General features: G+C 41.1%; 1 protein-coding gene across 3 annotated transcripts in view; it reads right to left on the bottom strand.

Moving 5' to 3' along the window:
• LOC133504850 (CD166 antigen homolog A-like) overlaps positions 1–18630 on the bottom strand; it is a 74524-nt gene that overhangs the window by 4312 nt on the left and 51582 nt on the right. The window contains exons 1-11 of one of the 3 annotated variants that reach the window (XM_061827521.1): positions 17584–17740; positions 17092–17308; positions 15613–15677; positions 15197–15284; positions 14124–14297; positions 11509–11633; positions 11295–11427; positions 10912–11024; positions 10684–10810; positions 8109–8230; positions 61–193 (exon numbers count right to left, since the gene is read on the bottom strand). In XM_061827521.1, coding sequence (XP_061683505.1) covers positions 61–193; positions 8109–8230; positions 10684–10810; positions 10912–11024; positions 11295–11427; positions 11509–11633; positions 14124–14297; positions 15197–15284; positions 15613–15677; positions 17092–17308; positions 17584–17640 — 1354 coding nt within the window. In that variant the 5' untranslated portion in view covers positions 17641–17740. Of the gene's footprint in view, positions 1–60; positions 194–8108; positions 8231–10683; positions 10811–10911; positions 11025–11294; positions 11428–11508; positions 11634–14123; positions 14298–15196; positions 15285–15612; positions 15678–17091; positions 17309–17524; positions 17741–18630 lie in introns of those variants that run through there. The other 2 variants (XM_061827522.1, XM_061827520.1) reach the window with 2 other exon arrangements.

Genomic DNA, 18630 nt, shown 5'->3' with positions numbered 1-18630 from the left:
AAAGCACCGGTGAGAGAAGTTCAGCGAAGGGCACCACCGGGGAGGGCGTGGCATACTTACGCGAAGACACATTAATGTCCCGCGTGTCCACGCCGAACTCGTTGGACACGGTGCACGAGACGGTCAGGTTGACGGTGGGCACCACTGTGATTTTGTGCGTGACCTTGCCGTTGATGAAGGGACTTTCATCAAGCTGGGGAACAAAATGACAACATGGTTCATTGGCCCTTTCAGAGTACTTTTAAGATTATTATTTTTATTTTTTTACAGCTTTTTCAATAGAATGCAATATATCACATATTGTGTCCAATCGTATCCGATAAACCTTGTTGGCTACTTAAATAAATGAAGCCTCACAATGAATAGACCAGTTTTAGTTTATTTTTTTGTAAATGTTGTTCATATTCTATATTAATGCCACAGAATATTGTGACAAAGATGACCAAGGATTTTTTTTTTTTTTTACTTCTGGAATGGTGACCGAGGCGAGTGGCACGTGTGTATGAGGCAATTATCCAAATGCCACAGTTCTTTCTCATGACCTATTGTGTTGAAAAGCAACTGTCATTGTCTGACCAATATTTTAATGTCACACTCGATGTTATCTAATTATTATATTGAGGCAATATTCAATTTTGCTGTGTTCTTTATCAAAGAAACAGGGGAATAAATGCCCCCCATCTTCTGTTGCTGCTCTAATCCCAACAATAATGCAACAACGATCCAAGTAAACGACATGACTCTGTAAACAACATTGTTTGGAGAACTGTTCTCGCGAGAAAATCTCATTTTTATTTACAAAGTGATGTTATATAAGAATTTCCCAAGCAACAATATGCAACAAGTTTAAGTGCATTTCATTGTGTTTAAATTTGTTTAAAGCCTCAAACCTAGCAGGCTGGTCTGGACCGATTCTGTACAAGTAACCCAAGTAAATTCAGTCTTAAAAATCACTAGGAGGCAATGTTCTACCAATATGAGCTTCTTGGTCAGGCGCATGCCTGTAAACACTAGCCTCAAAAGACTGAACGCCCCCACCGGACCTGCCAAAAAACCCCCAGAAAAAAAGCAATGACCAACACCCTATTCAGCACTACATGCACATATATACACACAGAGCAGGTCTGTATTCAGACCCCCTTAAATATATCAATGTTTGTTGTATTATACCCATTTGGAAAAATCCTTTAAGTTCATTTTTTCCCTCATTAATGTACACACAGCACCCTACATTGATGGGGGAGGGGAGGGAACAAATTTCTGAGGTTTTTTTTTTGGACATTTAAAAAAAGAAAAGTATTCAGACACTTAACTCAGGATTTAGTAGACAACCTTTTGAGCTTTTTATTATTTTTTTTTTTAGGAATGATGCAAAAAATTTTCACACCTGGTTTGGGGAATCAACTGCCACCCCTCATTGCAGATGTTCTCCAGTTCTGTCAGGTTGGATGGTGAAAATGGGCGGATAGTTATTTTCAGGTTTATCCAGAGATACTCGATTGGGTTTAAGTCAGGGGTCTGGCTGTGTCATTCAAGAGTAGTCACAGAGTTGTTCTGGAGCCACTCTTGTTATTTTAGCTGTGTGCTTAGGGTCATTCTCGTGTTGCAGGGTGAAACATCGGCCCAAAGCACTACGGAGAAGGTTCTTGTCCAGGATATCCTTGTACTTGGCCGCATTGATCTTTCTTTTCCTTCAACCGGTGGTCCTGTCCCTGCGGGTGATAAACACCCCCACAGCATGATGCTGTCACCACCATGCTTTACTGTTGGGACTGTATTGGACAGGTGAGGATCAGTGCCTGGTGTTCTTCACACATACCGCTTAGAATCCAGGCCAAAAAGTTCTCCCTTTCTCTCAGCCACAAAGAAGTTTTGGTTAGTTCTTTAACTCTCTTACCAAGGCTACTCCCCCCCCGTCCCCCCCCCCAATTGCTCGGTTTGGCCGCACAGCCAGCTCTACAAAGGGTTCTGGTCATCCAGAATTCTCGAGACCGCTGTGCTCTTAAGAGCCTTAAGTGCAGCAGAATTTTGTTTTTGTAACCTTGGCGAGATCTGTGACTTGCCACAATTCTGTCTCTGAGCACTGGAGGCAGTTCCTTTGACCTCATGATTCTCATTTGCTCTGACATGCACTGTGAGCTCTTATCTAGAGAGGTGTGTGACTTTCCTAATCAAGTCCAATCAGTATAATCAAAGAGAGCTGGACTTCAATGAAGGTGTAGAATCATCTCAAGAATGGACATCATCAGTTAAAAATGTGTCACATCAAGGGGTCTGAATACTTGTGGTTGTGTGACGTTTGAGTTTTTCTTTTCAATAAAGCTGCAAAATTACAATAATTCTGTTCTTTCAATATGGGGTGCTGGTTGTACATCGAGGGTAAAAAATGGACAAATGATTTTCGCAAATAGAGGTATTATAACAGTGAAAAATTTAAGGGGGTCTGAATACTTTCTGTACTCACTGCACATAGTCCCCTCCAAATATTGTATTGGAATGGCAAGGTTAATTATTTAGTTTTTGTTGTATACATTTTCATGGTCAGTCCCTGCAGTTGCAATGTTGAAGGTTGTATGGCGCTTTGCGACGCTCTCGCCCTCTCTCGCTCTTGTTCTTTACCCCTCCGCTCCTTTTCTCAGAGAGGAAGAATATAAAGCAACACCTCGGCCGCGCACCTGTTCTCAATCTATTACTACCATGTCTGCATTTAAGACTGCCAGATCCAAGACTCCCTTGCCACAGTATTAACATTCTTTCTTGGTATGTCGGCTCACTGACCAACATGTAAGCAACAGCAGTCCTTGCAACACTTATGACCTCTGTGTTTTTGTGTTTTTCCTTGTCCTCTATGCTCCTTTCGTGTTGACCTGCTTATGCCTCCTCCTGCTAAACATTCCCTGTCTCAACAATCTGCCAGTACACCTCAAGGATCTATATGCTCTTCAATAAAGCTCTCAGCCTCTGCTTGCTTCTGGGTCCAGTGAAAATCGAATTATAACAGACATTTAGGTTTCAGCCCAAAAGACGAATTCGAGACAGAAGTTCAGAATTCAATTTTTTAACTCATGGTGTCACATCTATATGTGTTATCTCGGGCCAGAGCAAAAGTATGGGAACATGTGATTGATTGGTGTTTCTAGTCCAGGGATGAGAATGACCAATTTGGAAAAACACTGAAAATGTCTGCCTTCGGGGGGTGGGCGGTGGGGGGGTTGTAAAACACACTGTTAAATGGTGACCTCTTCTAACAATGTAAATACAGGGCAATCATAATATTTTGAAAGCTTAAAATATGAGTCCAAGCAACTAAAATAATTTTGCCAAGCGTCAGACATATAAATGTAGACTGAGGGAAAATTATATCAAATAGACTACCGCACATACAAGTTGTACTTTAGAAATAAGTACACAAGTAATTTGTTTATATATAAGAGAGAGAGAGACAGAGATCATGAAATATAAACGTGAGAGATAAAATGCGTGATCTACAGGGCCAGTGCAACAGATAGGCCTTAGGTATTAACAGTTGTCAATTATATAATATTTGAGAAATTTACGTCCAACTTACCTTTGTGTTGCCTAGTTTGGATGTGATCCTGGATATTTTTTGCTCCTATCGTAACACAGAGTGCACAGCACTTTGCCGGGAACGTCCACTTTTTTGTATGTGTTCGGTTAGACATATGGATACAGTTTTAGTTCCTATCTACACGGTAACACTTTTTTCAAGCCATGCCCATGTCTGTTTTTTACCCCGTGGTTTTTATCAATTTCCCTGGCAAGTCTTTTTGCTCCAAGACTTTGGTCATACTGACAAACGTGCAGACCGCACGATAACATATGCATACGTATGTCTATAAGTTATAAATATGCCCGAGTAAACAGAATGCTTCTCTATGAGAGTGAAAATACCGATGAAATCCTGCCAAAATGCAGCCGGAAATCGCAAAGTTGTTGTTATGATAAACACCAAATTTAATGCAAACAGATAGCAATGCCGTAAACAGAGAGCAATGTCCTTTTCCGCTATCACAGCTGTGGCTAATTTCACGACGAACGTTGCTGATAGATGCTGGCGGCCGGTCTTCATCACAGCTTTTCTTTCTTTCTTTCTATCTATCTATCGATAACACACACACACACACACACACACACACACACACACCACACACACACACACACACACACACACACACACACAACACACACACACACACACACACACACACACACACACACACACACACACACACACACACACACACACACACACACACACACACACACACACACACACACACAGTAAACAGAGGGGGGTGTGAGCAGTGTTCATGAATGGCCATTAGCAAGGCTTGTGCTCAAGTTTTTGAAAATGTGTCACATAAGGGTAAAACGAAAATAAACCTTTCAGAAAGATGGAAAAAAGAGTGTGTCGCTTGATAAAGGGTTTATTATCACTTGCAGGTTGAGTTCAGCTCGGAATCAAAGGAATGAAAATGATCTTGCACAAAGAGATATTCAGCCCAAACCCCACCCGGTTACATATGTAATTCACTCAGTTCCCACTGACGCTTGTGCCGTCAGCCGGTATACAGGTACACCGTAAAAATACAAAAAGGGGGATTTTGTCTTTGTGACGTTGTAGTGCTTGAGCCTGGGAGAAATTAAGCTTGTTTGCTCTCTCCAACAGTGCACCTGCCTCGAAAAGCCAGGACCGGATATGTTTACAGGTGTGACATCTGAAGGGGAGAAGTGCCAACTAAGTGCAAAGTGCTCAGCAGGAACATCTAGTGTGCTTTGCAACTTGGTGAGTGCAGAAAATCATGATTAGATTTTGGACTCCTTCTTATTTCTGCTCATTTGTTGTGGACAAGAAGAGCCGTTAGAGCCACACTGACAGAAGAAAGTGGAAAAGTGAGGGAGAAATGACAAGGAAAATGCTTAATCTTAGGAGAAGAAACATATATGAGAATTTTATCAAAATCCATCCATCCATTGTCTTTTTAGCAGCTTATCCTCACAAGGGTCACATGAGTGCCGGAGCCTATCCCAGCTGTCAATGGGAAGGAGGCAGGGTACACCCTGAAATGTTTGCCAGCCAATCGCAGAATTTTATTCAAATAAAATGGAAATATTAGATGAATAGAGTGAGGTTTTAGGATTTTTGGTAATTACATGAATAAAGTCATGATTGTAAGCCCACGTTTAAGAGAAATGAAAATGTGAATTTTATGAGAAAAAAAGTCATGATATGTCCAAATATAAAATATATGTGAGAGAAGATAAATAAAATATATAAAATGTATATGAGTGAAGAAATATGAGAATGAAGGGGAACATTGGGAGGATGAAGTTGTGGTTCTATTATTTTTTTGTAATTGTGAGAATAAAATCAGGATTTCACAAGAGCAAACTCATGATGTTAGAATGAACAATTTTATGACAAAAAAAGTCAGAATATGAGGGGGGAAAAAACCCACATAATTTTGTACATTAATTATTAGGGATTTTACAAGGCGGCGCAACAAGTGGTTTGGAGTTCTGGTTTACAGTGCTGAGGATGGGGGTTCAAATCCCAACAGCGCCTAGGTGGATTTGCATACTCTCGCTATGCTTTTGCGTGTTTTGTCCGGGTGCTTATGTTTCCTCACATGTCCCAAAAACCTGCATGGTAGGTTAATTGAAGACTAACTGCCTGTAGGTGTGAAAGTGAGTGCAAATGGTTGTTTGTTTATGTGCCCTGAGATTGGCTGGGGACCAGTTGAAGGTTTACCCCCCTCTTGCTTGGAGATAGCTGGGATAAGTGGCACTACCTTAGGGATGGTAAGTGGTATAGAAAATGGATGGATGGATTTTACAAGAAATTATGACAATGGAAAAAAGTACAGCAATTTACTGAAAAATCGGACGTTAAAACTACTAGCAACAACACAATTTCATGAAAATAGCGTTGTAATTTTAGGATAAAAAGATTTAATATTATGAGAATAAAGTAATTTTTTACAGAAAGAAACTTGTAGTAACACAATGCAAAATCAGAATATCAGAGACAATTTCGCAAGTCTAAAAAAAAAAAAAAATCATCATTCATAATAGGTGGGTTAAGGTATTGTAAGGTTTTCTTTGCCACTTATCCTCACGAGGGTCGCGGGGAGTGCTGGAGCCTATCCCTATCTGTCAACAGGCATGAGGCGGGGTACACCCTGAACTGGTTGCCAGCCAATCGCAGTGCACATGGAGACAGACAACAGCCGCACTCACAATCACACCAACGGAGCAATTTAGAGTGTCCGATTAATTTTGCATGTTTTTGGGATGTGGGAGGAAACCGGAGAGCCTGGAGAAAACCCACCCAGGTACAGGGAGGACATGCAAACTCCACACAGGCGGGGCCGGGATCGAACCCAGGTCCTCAGAACTGTAAGGCTTTATCAGCTGAACCACCGTGCTGCCGAGTGTAGGTATGATAACTTCATTAACATTTAAGTCTTTCACATTTATTAGTACCACATAACTTCTTGTTATAAAAAATACAGAATTTTATTATCGTAATATTATGTAGAAGACATTATTATTTACTCCTCTTTTTTTTTGTAAAGCTACTAATTAACACATACACGCAAAAAATGGTTATCACATCTACCTCACAGTTTTCTGATGAGCTGAGTTCAAATTTGCCTCACCTGTGTAGAGTTTACACGTTATCCCTGTGCCTGTGTGGGTTGTCTTTGGGTACTCGGGTTTCCTCTCACAGTCCCAAAACATGCACTGTAGGTTAATTGAATACTCTAAGTGTGAATGTGTTCGTGAACAATTGGTTGTTTATATGTGCACAGTGATTGGTTGGCAACGAATTCAGGGTGTACAGTCTCTATCCCAGAGTCAGCTGGGAGAGGCTCCAGGATGCGCGTGACCCTTATGAGGATAAGTGGTATGGAAAATGGATGGATGGATAGACTTTTTGAAAACAACTTTACATAAAATAATATATTTTTCTTGAAACACGTTATATTTGTAAAAGTGGACTTTTTTTCCCTCCTACATTTCATATTGTGCAGGTGTACTGACTGCTGATGTCGCTATATATATAAAAAAAGGTAACTTTCACATGAACAGAAGCATCAAAGCAAAGTAAGAATCAAGAACTTGCTACTGTCTCATATGCATGATTTGTTTTTACTCAAATCTGTTTGAGTTCTCAAAATACATTATTGCAACACCAGTTGTCTCAAGTGCTGGTGCTGCAAAAAGAGACTTGAGAGGCTATGGGCGCGTTTCCAAAATGAGGAAAATTTCATCCCAATCAATTTGTTTCTTCATTACTAGTAGCATGGCTGTATCTAGTCTTTTAAGGGGTTAATACAAGTACCCCTAAATTGAATCATGACACCCCTAAGATTTAAGATTGAGTTGTACAGTTTGTCCTTTTTAAACATGCAAATAAGTGTACAACCAAACAATACTTGCTTGAAAGGCAATATTTTAACAACAATAATACAGCACCCCCCCATGCCTCCAAAATGGTTTGTTCCACCCAATCCCTCCCACTGCTTCCTAACTCGCCTCAGAGCACTCTACCTGCACGTGGAGCAATACGCTGCCTTTCAGTTATATATAGTTGTGGTTTTCGTACCTCGTTTAAACCAGGATATGTGGAAATATTTTGTGTATGTAATGCTTCTCTTTCATTAATGTGGGAGTGAAACTGTGTTAAAATGTGGAAAATATGAAATCGATATTGCCTGAGCAGGAGCTCAGCACCCCTAAATGTATGATCCTAGAATAGACCACTGACTTTGAGTTAATCAACAGGGGGAAAACACATTGTGATCTTTTCATGTAACCTTGGAAACGATGACAAGTTTCCATAAACATCCCCTAATTGGCTGGTTTTGTAAGCCCAAAAAGGCGATACAACCTCTCTGTTGTAGTGTTGCTTCTTGGGAGGCAGAAAAAAACAAAACAAAGCAGAAAAACATTAATGATCAGAACACCCTTTTGTGATTGCTTGGACAGTTTCCTGGGGAAAGGAATGAATACAATTTACCATGTCACCACTGCTGTAGCGCTGTGTTTCTCTCTGTGTGTGTGTTTTGCTTATAACATACCGAGGTGCCATTGATGCTCCAGGAAACAGATGGCTTCGGAGAGCCCTCGGCCTCACAAATCAAGACTTTATGTTGACCGTCTTCACTACGCTGTTTGGACAGCTGCTTGATCACTGGAGCGCCTGCAATGAAGATGCTCTTGTTGTGTGGTTTCTTTTTTCATTTACACACGCGTGCACATAGGTCCAATAAAAAACAAAAAGTGCAGACATCAAATCAATAGCCACAATTGTTCCCAGTCCTTTTGGCCGAGATGAAGACAGAAGACCTTGTTTCATCCAAAGGAGTAAAATAGCAAGATAATAAACTAAGAAATTAGTCAAAAGGACTTCATTTGCTTAATCCTGGTAAACAAAGAACCATTTTTTTCTTCAAGTATAGAGCTGTCAAGGACTTTGTGGACTCTCAGATGGTTGCCTGGCAACAGCTCCTGAACAGCTGGGCCCAGAAACGCAGAGAAATCAAAGGGTCATTTTTCACACTTTATCTTTTTATATGCAAAAAAATGAGAGGGCATGCTAATGTGTGCTAATCGAGAAGGACGTTTCCTTTTCATCTTAGAAATATATGTATCTCTTGGGGCTAAGTCAAACTTATGGCCAACGAGGGGGCCGGTAGACATGCTGAGCTCAGTCCAACTTCTAATATATGACAACCCAAGTAGTTGAAATGGTACTTGATAAATGCTTACTGATTGTCTGTGGGTTCCATGTAAATGTCCAAATTGAGACTTCACATACACAAATAACAAAAACCTTCCTCCATGTATGAAAAAAAAACTCTAGCGAAGGCTTAGACCATCACATAGATTTAGATAATATTGTAGGCCTAGTAAGTAAGCGGTGCACTGAAAATGTTATATGGTGTAAATGCAGTACACAGGATTAAGCACAATATAAATAGAGTACATTAGAGGAAACATAACCTTACTTACTTACTTTGTTATTAAGTTCTGCATCGAGGCCATCACAAATTACGTGAATGTGTTACATTAGCCGTGCACAGATCGCTATGCTGACTAGGGTCTTAACATGGCACATTGGCTATGCTTGGACCATTTATGATGATACATTAGAGGAGAACTGCACAGACCATTCATATAATGTAAATGTGTTACATTGTACATACAATGAAATCCACTAACTTTGGTACAGTAGAGTAGCATGGGCCATTAAATATCCATCCATTTTCTTTGCCGCTTATCCTCACGAGGATTGTGGGGAGTGCTGGATCCTATCCCAAATGTCAACGGGCAGGAGGCAGGGTACACCCTGAACTGGTTGCCGGCCAATCGCAGGGCACATCGAGACAAACAGCCGCACTCACAATCACACCTAGGGGCAATTTAGAGTGTCCAATTAATGTTGTATGGTTTGGGGATGTGGGAGGAAAGCGGAGTGGCCAGAGGAAACCCACGCAGCCACGGGGAGAACATGCAAACTCCACACAGGCGGGTCCTGGATTGAACCCGGGACCTCAGAACTGAGAGGCCAACGCTTTACCAGCTGAGTCACCGTGCCACTGCCATTAAATATCACGTAAAAAAACACTAAGTAAGAGGGGGATAGCCCACCTTTGTAGTATGGTCTAAATAGAGTAGACTTGACTTATGCATGGCTCAAATGTGAAGCTATAACCTGATAGTTCTGCCTAAAATTGCAAACAATGACTCAAGACACGAGTGGGTTTCGGATGCTCCGTGCTCGAGTGAAGTGAAAAAAATATTGAGCAATTAAACTGGTACATATAAGCCACATGTGTGAAACTCAATGGTCCGGCGACCAGATATGGCCTACTACATCGCTTTATGTGGCCCGAAAATTGTGCATGAACAAATCAGCGAACAAATCAAACGTTTAAGTCAAGGCAGAGGCAGAGACCCCATATAAACCGTAATTTCCGGCCTACAACCCATGACTTTTTTCACACGCTTTCAAACCTGCGTTTTATGCAGTGATGCAGGTAATTTGTGCATTTTTTACTAACGGCTGCAAGGGGGCACACGAGTGGAAAAGGTAAGAATGATACCAGTGGAATATATGTGCAGAGGAAGTGACTTTTACCGGCCCTGTTAGCACTGTGCCAGTGTTAGCGCTGTGCTAGTGTGTTTCCGCTGCATTACTGGCGTGTCTCAGTGATATTTACCGGTAAGTTTTATTTTAACCGGCCCTGTTAGCGTTAGCGTGGCGCTAGAATTAGCGCTATCTTTCGTGTTAGCACCGCGTAAACTTATGTGTCCAGTCTTTCTTTGTAAATATGTTGTGTTTCAATGTGGGTTTCAATGTGGGCACTTTCTGCTTTTACACAGCTGTGGCTTATGTATGTACCAAATGGCATTTCCTTTACAAATGTACTCGGTGAGGCTTGTAACCAGGTGCACTCTGTTGGCCGGGAATTACGGTATTCATATAGATATAACACTTTAGGTGTAGGCAATCAAAGATGATGGATACACTATATCATGACCAATTAGTGCAGGCCACATACAGACCATGAGATCACACAAACCATTACTGGAATTGGTCACTTCGACCTGCAGTGTAAGTAAGCATGAGTGTTGTGTTGAGACCTTTACCTTCAACAACCAGATCAAAAAAAGCCTTCTTGCTAAGTGCTCCCATCTTCACTTCGCTCTCATAGTGCCCAGAGTCTGAGAACTTGAGCTTGTTAAACTTGGGCTCTTTTTCCAGCTTGACATTGTCCTGATTAGATAGAAACAGTAGCTTTCATTTTAAGAACAAACTCAATCTTCGTGACAGATACTCTCAGCACCAAAAGTTGTTTTTTTTTTTTTTTTTTTTACCTTGGTCCAGGAGACCTTTGAGTCCCCCGAAGAGTCGATCTGGAAAGACAGCTCCAAGGCCTCCCCGGCTGTCTTGATGACGTACCCGGAGAGGCTTAAATTGATATCTAGGTCTAAGAGAGAGAAAGCGGTGAGAGGATGGAGAAACGACAACTCACGGCCTCTGACAAGCTCAGATGTATCTATTATTAACTACACTCCTCTCGCTGCACCGCGCCTTATTAGCAGAGGCTGACACAACAAAGTGAGGAAGACCAAGAGATCCGAACATTACGGGACAAACACATTTCATTCTCGCCAGCAACACCAGAGGTTCAGAAAAAGGAGAAAAATGACAGCTCTGATGGAACAATTTTTCACAGAAACGCAGCATGATGTCTTACAATTGACTGTGATGTTCTTGGAAGCCATCATGGCGGGGTTGTCAATTAGGGAGCATTGGTATTCACCGGAGGTGTCACGGGAGACATGAGTAAGGGTGTATGTATTTGTGTTCTTCACGGGAACCACATCCCCCTACAAACACAATAGCCACTGATTAGCTTGGGATGCTCCACTGATTAATGACACTGAGCGACTGCAGACTCATCAGTGTACCTTCAGGTGGAAGTTGAAGCTGGTTGGTGCTGGATTGCCATCCGCCAGGCACTTGAGAGTCACGTTGTCACCTTCCACCAGAGGTTTGGGAGCAATCACCTGCAGGATAATGTTTTCTGTGGAGTCTGGAAAATGGAGAGGAGACACCAAGAAATCAGATGGAGGATGAGCGATGTACGTCATCTAAAAATGCACCCCATCGTATGGGCTATTGTTTTTAATATTGTGAGGACTTTACTTAAAGTCCCTGTAAAGTAAAAATATATATAGATTTTAAATTTCACACACCACATAAAATAGTGTTAAGCCTTTGAAATTGGAATGATAAAAAAATAGTCAAGTACCGTAATTTCTCGAGCATAACGTGCCCTGAAGTATAATGCGCACCACCGAAATTGACCCCAAAAATTCAGGAAAACCCTAATACCAATATACAATGAGCACCACCAATATGCTGCTTCCCATATGCTGAAGATATTGGGAATTATCTGTATTGATATCTTGTTAGGTTTTTAATTGTATTGTTTTTCAAAAAACTGTCTGTACAACAATCATTAAAAATAATCAGTGCACGTGCTGATGTAGCTGTGATATAATCTCGGGCGAGGCCACAGGACACGCTTGTCCTGGTCCCTGTAATTGTCAGAACAGAATCCCTCAACCAACGAAAACAAATGCTCAGTGATGCCATCGCATTTTATTAATACTGTTGACAACACATATTACAGTCTTAAATAAATATTTAACACTGTTTGACTTTTTTCATTTTTTTGCATTAAATATTTGTGCATAAAACGTTTGTGTATACTGCAGTTTACCCAATACATTACACATCCCTGGCCAAGACTTCAAAAGCAACATCTGGCTCATCTCCAATCTGAAAAATATCTATTGTAGCTACCTTTGGTGAGTTGGTCCAGTTTTGGTGCCTCCTCAATTCATGAACAGTGATCTTATTTTGCTCCCAGACCATGTCATCCTCTGTGCCATCCAAGGCGTTTGTGGAGAAACGTTTTTTTAATCCAAAGAGTTTTGGTTCCGCAGCGCAGCCTCTCGCCCACCTGACACCATAGCTTCCCTATGGTGGCAGGTGGCTATCAAAACAACGTGAGCTCAAACTATGGAGAAACGTGGTTAATGGGCACATTTAAAAAAAATAAAATGCGAGCATTTCAATTGTGCACGCTCTCCCTTTTTTTGTGTCCATGTTGCTCATACTACGTAGTTTGAGCTCACATTCTTTTGATACCCAACTGAAGTCATTGTCCTATCATAGTTTTGGACAGCCACGCTACCTCCGGGTTGGTGGGGTCATTGGCACGAGTGATGACATTTCTTTTAAAAGCAGCAACCTGTCGTTCTAGTCAACATTTTTAGTCTTGGTTTACGTTATAACAAACTCCCGTTTCTGATCTTTGGTGGAGTAGCAACAAACATACTACGCTAACGATCGTAAAATGCATGCTACCCGAGGAGGTCATAGAGTTCAGTTTGGGGGTGCACATTACCGTACTATATATAAATGTGTAACATAAGACATCGAATATCATATCGAAATGTGTAATGTATGTATACCTTTTTTATTAACACTATGTACCTGTACACAACCATACAATGTGATTGTATTTTTTATTTTTCATCCATACCTAAATATAATGCGCCCTATTAACTTTTTGAAAATATTTTTGGAAAAATTTGCGCATAATTTTCGAGAAATTACGGTATCTAAAACGAGGCTTCAAAAATCATGACAAATCAAGCATTTCGCTCCGCTATGAAACAATGTTTCACTCACTGTCAACTGTTAATCAAATACCACTGCAAACTTGACCCTCGACGACCATCTTTCTTATGCCAACACAACTACAACTGTTGAAATATGTTCGCTTAAATCACAGGGGTCAAACTCAAGGGCTGGGGGGCAGATCTGGCCTGCCACATCATTTCATGGTAAAGTAAATCATGTGCGTCTACTTTGTGTTCTTCTGTACCAACATTTTAAAAGGCTTAACTTTTAATAATGCTGAGAATTGGCAACCGTTTAAACAAGAGCAACTTGAACATATCACCTGCAATAAATGGGGGTTATCTATAATAGTGTGAAAAGTTTGCACATTTTCTTCTTGGATGGAACTTTAATTATTGAGTTAGCGCTCTCCTTTTAAGAACTGAATAGTTTTTTATATTTTTTAATGTATTATTTTCAACATGTGCAAGAATAAAAAGGACACAAAGCAAAGCATGACCGACAGTAGTATTTGACCTAAAACTGAATTAAAGATATGAAGAATAATTCAGTTTGTGCTGCGTCCGTGACAACAAATGGTTAGCCTCCTTCATGTGAAAGTGCACCAAGGAAGCGGTTTAAATTTTTAATGCCAGTTCTGCCTTAAAGATTAAGAGATCAAGAGACCAAGACTAAAGCCCAAAACTCTAGATTTTTTTCCCCAAATAACCTGCAAAGCCGTGGTGGGATGTGTGGAAAAAAATGATAAAAAAAAACAATCAAGGCAGCTAAACACCAGTCAGAATTATTTGCTAGTTCTGTGATGATGAAACTCAAAGAAACATTCCTTTTATGATATGTCCAAAAGGAGCAAAGTTGGACAACTCACATGTGATAGTGAAGTTGAGTGCAGATGACGACAGCTCTGTGCCTAAATTGTGTCGAGCGCTGCAAAAGAATTGGGCGTCTGTGTCCTCCTTAGTGGCTGAGTACTCCAGTGTGGACGAGGTGGTCGACAGGCCGCTCACCGGGTCCACCTGCACGGAGGTCCGGATGGAAATGCCTGTGCCGATAAACAAATAAGCTGTCAGAGGGCACCCGCATGCACACAGTAGCTTTATTGAGAGACATGAACTTATAACCATCCATCTATCCACTTTCTCAGCCCCTTATCCTCACAGGGGTCACGGAAGTGCTGGACCCTATTTTAGCTATCAACGGGCAGGAGGCAGGGTACGCCCTGAACTAGTTGTCAGCCAATCACAGGGCACATAGAGACAAACACCCGCTCTCATAACCACACCTAGGGGCAATTTTAGAGTGTCCAATTAATGTTGCATGTTTATGGGATGTGGGAGGAAACCGGACTCACGCAGGCAAGGGGAGAACATGCAAACTCCACACAGGCGGGTCTGGGATTGAACCCAGGACTTCAGAACTGTGAGGCAAACACTTTCCAGCTGCTCCACCGTGCCGCCCAAACATATAACACTTGTATCTACCGTATTTTCCAACCTATAAGCCGTGACTTTTTTCACACCCTTTTAACCCTGCGGTTTATGCGGTGATGCGGCTAATTTGTGCATTTTTTTTTCCTAAGGGCTGCAAGGGGGCACTCGAGCGGAAAAGTTAAGCGTGAGACCGGTGGAATATATGTGCCGAGGAAGTGACTTTTACCGGTCCGGGCCCTGTTAGCACGGTGCTAGTGTTAGCGTTAGTGCGGCGCTGGCGTTAAACTCTGTTTACCATCTTTCCTAATTAATTTCAAAATATCTCCTGTTTCAATGTGGGTTTCAATGTGGTCACCTGTGGCTTTTACACAGGTACGGCATATGTATTTACCAAGTGGTATTTCCTTTACAAATGTACTGGGTGAGGCTTATATGATTTGAGGGTAGTCAATTTTCCATGCGGCACTGAATGCATCAGCCAAGTCAACGATATAGACCCTTAATAACACACCTTTCCTGGCATCCACCAGTGGTTTGTTGTCCTTCAGCCATGTGATGTCAGCCGGTGGATTGGCATCTTTTGCGACACATGTGCCGAGCTGTAGAACAAAATGACAAAACTCTCGAAAATATTTTTAAAGTCATTGTTTAAACAGACCAAATATCGGTCGACCTATGACCTCTGCTTTTGATGACTTCATAATATTCCACGCAACAGACCATGAAAGGCCCAAAGACTCTTCTTTAGTCCTGTGGGTGCTCTAATTGCAGCAGCAGGGGATGTGCTTGTTACTAATTCATGAACAGCACTTCAAAAGACCTCATTACTGTACTAAGATGCCTCGGGAGAGGGGGCTTCCCTTGTTGCTTCTTAAAACACTGTCGGTATAAGTAAGGTTTGTCACACAGGAACAAAAACCCACGCACCTTTGTAGGTTTGCCAATCTCCAACTCTTGCGCCTTGTCAGAAATCTCCACAACTGCAGGCACCTCTGCAACACATAATTATAAATGTATTAATATTCTGCGTGGTATCAAAGTACAACATACACTCCAGTAGGATTACAAAGGGTGGGAAATTCAATTGAAATGAGAAGCAAGAGTTTAACTGAATTGGGACATTAACTAGGAGCATTCTGGAAATATTTCAAATTAGAAACCTTGCATGAGAAAACATTTCATGGAAATACCAGGTATAACATTCAATCATAAAGACAAACATTTTCTTTTGTCATAGGCATACGTTCATTCACAATAGATTTCTTGCCTATATGCAAGTACATTAACAGTACCTTGGCTCATTTAGTACCACGGACATAAAGTGACATTTTTGGTGTTTTTTATTTAAATTTGTAATAATAGCCTTCAAGCGACTACTGTCTGTCAGGATCATCTGAAAGCAGCAGACTACCATCCCCTGATCTCCCAGAAAGACGCAAAAGAGGTAGGAAATTGCTAACCTCAAAACTAACGACCATAGTCTGAGTTGTTATTATGTGCAAAAATAAGAACAACAGTTTGTGTATGTGTGTGTATGTGTGTGTGCGTGTATATATATATATATATATATATATATATATATATACACACACACACCACACACACACACACACACAAACATATATATAAATAAAATAATGTCAAGAACATTACTCCGGGACGGTTCTTCCAATGTATTATGTAATACGATTAAAAAAATATCAAAAAGTTTTCAATTACACAACAGAAATCTACAATCTTAACTGTAAATTATGGCATCTACAGTTTTTATTTTACTGTATTTATTGCATCAATAATGTTGGGGCGGAGACAGTTGTAACCTAAAACAAAGGGTATGAGATTTCAACCTTCTATGAATTAATCAGCCTTTACAGATTAAATCAGATTAATCGAATCTCAAAAGTCAAAATTCAAAATTCAACACAGCGCACTATTTTGTGGAACAACAAATAACACTGCTGATAGACTGGATTGGATAGTTTATTATGTGCAATGTACTTGTACATATGTTCTCTCTTGCATGCTACTTTTGTATTTTCTATAACCACAATTTCTGCAGTTGCAAAAAGGTAAAAGCTAGTGTGCTGACTACCTGTTTATTTTGTTAGCCATTGATGAGAAATAGAAATGCAAGCGCTATCCTTGACCACTTGTGGGGACATTACAATACGTTTTAACTCACGGAGGAAGGCTGCATTAATTTAGCTAACATTGCTACCTTCTGTTGGTGAACCTAGATGTGCTATAATCTAGTTGTGCCTTGCCCAAAAATTATTCCTCAACAATATTTAAGTTCCCTCCATAGAGCCAATCTTCATTTTTATAAATTCCTGGTTTATTCCCATTGAAAGATTCCAACTTTGAATATTATTCCCTACAACTCTACACTCAAGCACCATCACTCACTGTAGACAACCACGTTGACTGGATATTCCTTGATGTCCAAGCCAACCACCATCATGCAGGTGAAAGTCCGCTGGTCGCTCAGCTTGGCGGCAGAGAGAAGCAGACTGGAGTTGGCCGCCATGTGGATGCGACCCTTGTATTCATCAGTGGCGCTAATGGAGACATTTTCGGTTTTCTTTCTGACCAGCAGGTCTCCTGATAATCCATCCCCTTTGTCCTGGGAGCAAAGCAAAGCGAATGTATATCCTGCATTACAAACACAAGGTAACTCAATTGGCTTGACATGCTTAAAAAGATTTGAATATAAAGAAATAAAGCATTTAAAACAGGGAAAACAAACAAAAATGACAACAAAATATATATATTACAAAAAATAAAAATAAAATTAAAAATAGGGTACAGTGCAGGAAATATAAGAAATGGAAATACGTACTCTAAAAAGCATGAGAAAAAAGAAGCATTTTCAACCTGGATTTTATTAAACATTCATACTTGGGGCTGACGTCCCCTCTGTTGGCATCTTATTCCATTTTTTTGCAGCATTGTCATGATCCTGCCGGTTCAGCACGAGCTGTGCGGGTGCCCACGCAGCTGCGCTAATTGGGAGGCACACACCTGTGCCTCATGCGGGCTGATCATCCCCTGTATATATAGGACCCGGTGACGACTGGTCCTCCGCCAGTTCGTAGAGCTTTATGTCCCGTTCCAGCACTCTTGTATTCCGGATTGAACCTGTGTGTACCGACCTTCGTCCGTTCTCCGACCAACCCCGTAAGCCTGACTCCTTGTACTTCTGCCTGCGTTGATTGTTTCCCCATGTACCGACTCCTGCCTGTCCGCTCATCTGCTCTCTTCGCCCGACGCCCCAACAACCGCTGCTGCACTGGACTGCCTGCTCGATCCCCGACCTCTGCATACAATAAACGTGTCTCTTCTTGAACTACCTTGCGTCTTCCGAGTTCCTGCATTTGGGTACTCTCGTTTCCGATGGGACGTGACAACCATAAAAGCTAAATGCTGCTTCACCATGTTTGCCTTGGACTCTGCTCTCTACTCTCCACTATTTGACCTGAATCAGTCGATCTCAGAGCTCTGCCAGGTTTGTATTCCATCAGCATTTCTTTCATGTATTCAGGACCTAAAACATTTATTGATCTATAAACCTGTAGCAGAATTTTAAGATATATTTGAAAGTTGACTGGAAGCCAGTACAAGGACTTTAGAATTGGAGTTATATGCTCTGACCTCTTTGTTCTGGTCAGAACCCAAGCTGCAGTATTCTGAATGAACTGCAGCTGTTTAATGCTCTTTATGGGGAGTTCTGTCAAAGACTATTACAGTAGTTGACAGTACTTGAGCTAAAAGCATGGATGGAAGGTCTTTGTTGCAAAAGACATAGAGAATGAAAACAAAGACATATACACACACTGCCACATCAAGGAACAGATGCACGCTCTGGTGCACAGCAAATGCACTCAGACTGGGCGTGGCTCCAGACATGATAAATGGGTGTCAAGCACTCGGTGTCAGACGGACTTT

This window comes from Syngnathoides biaculeatus, chromosome 8 (assembly GCF_019802595.1).
Source record: "Syngnathoides biaculeatus isolate LvHL_M chromosome 8, ASM1980259v1, whole genome shotgun sequence".
Lineage (NCBI taxonomy): Eukaryota > Metazoa > Chordata > Actinopteri > Syngnathiformes > Syngnathidae > Syngnathoides > Syngnathoides biaculeatus.
This window is presented reverse-complemented; position numbering and strand designations above follow the sequence as displayed.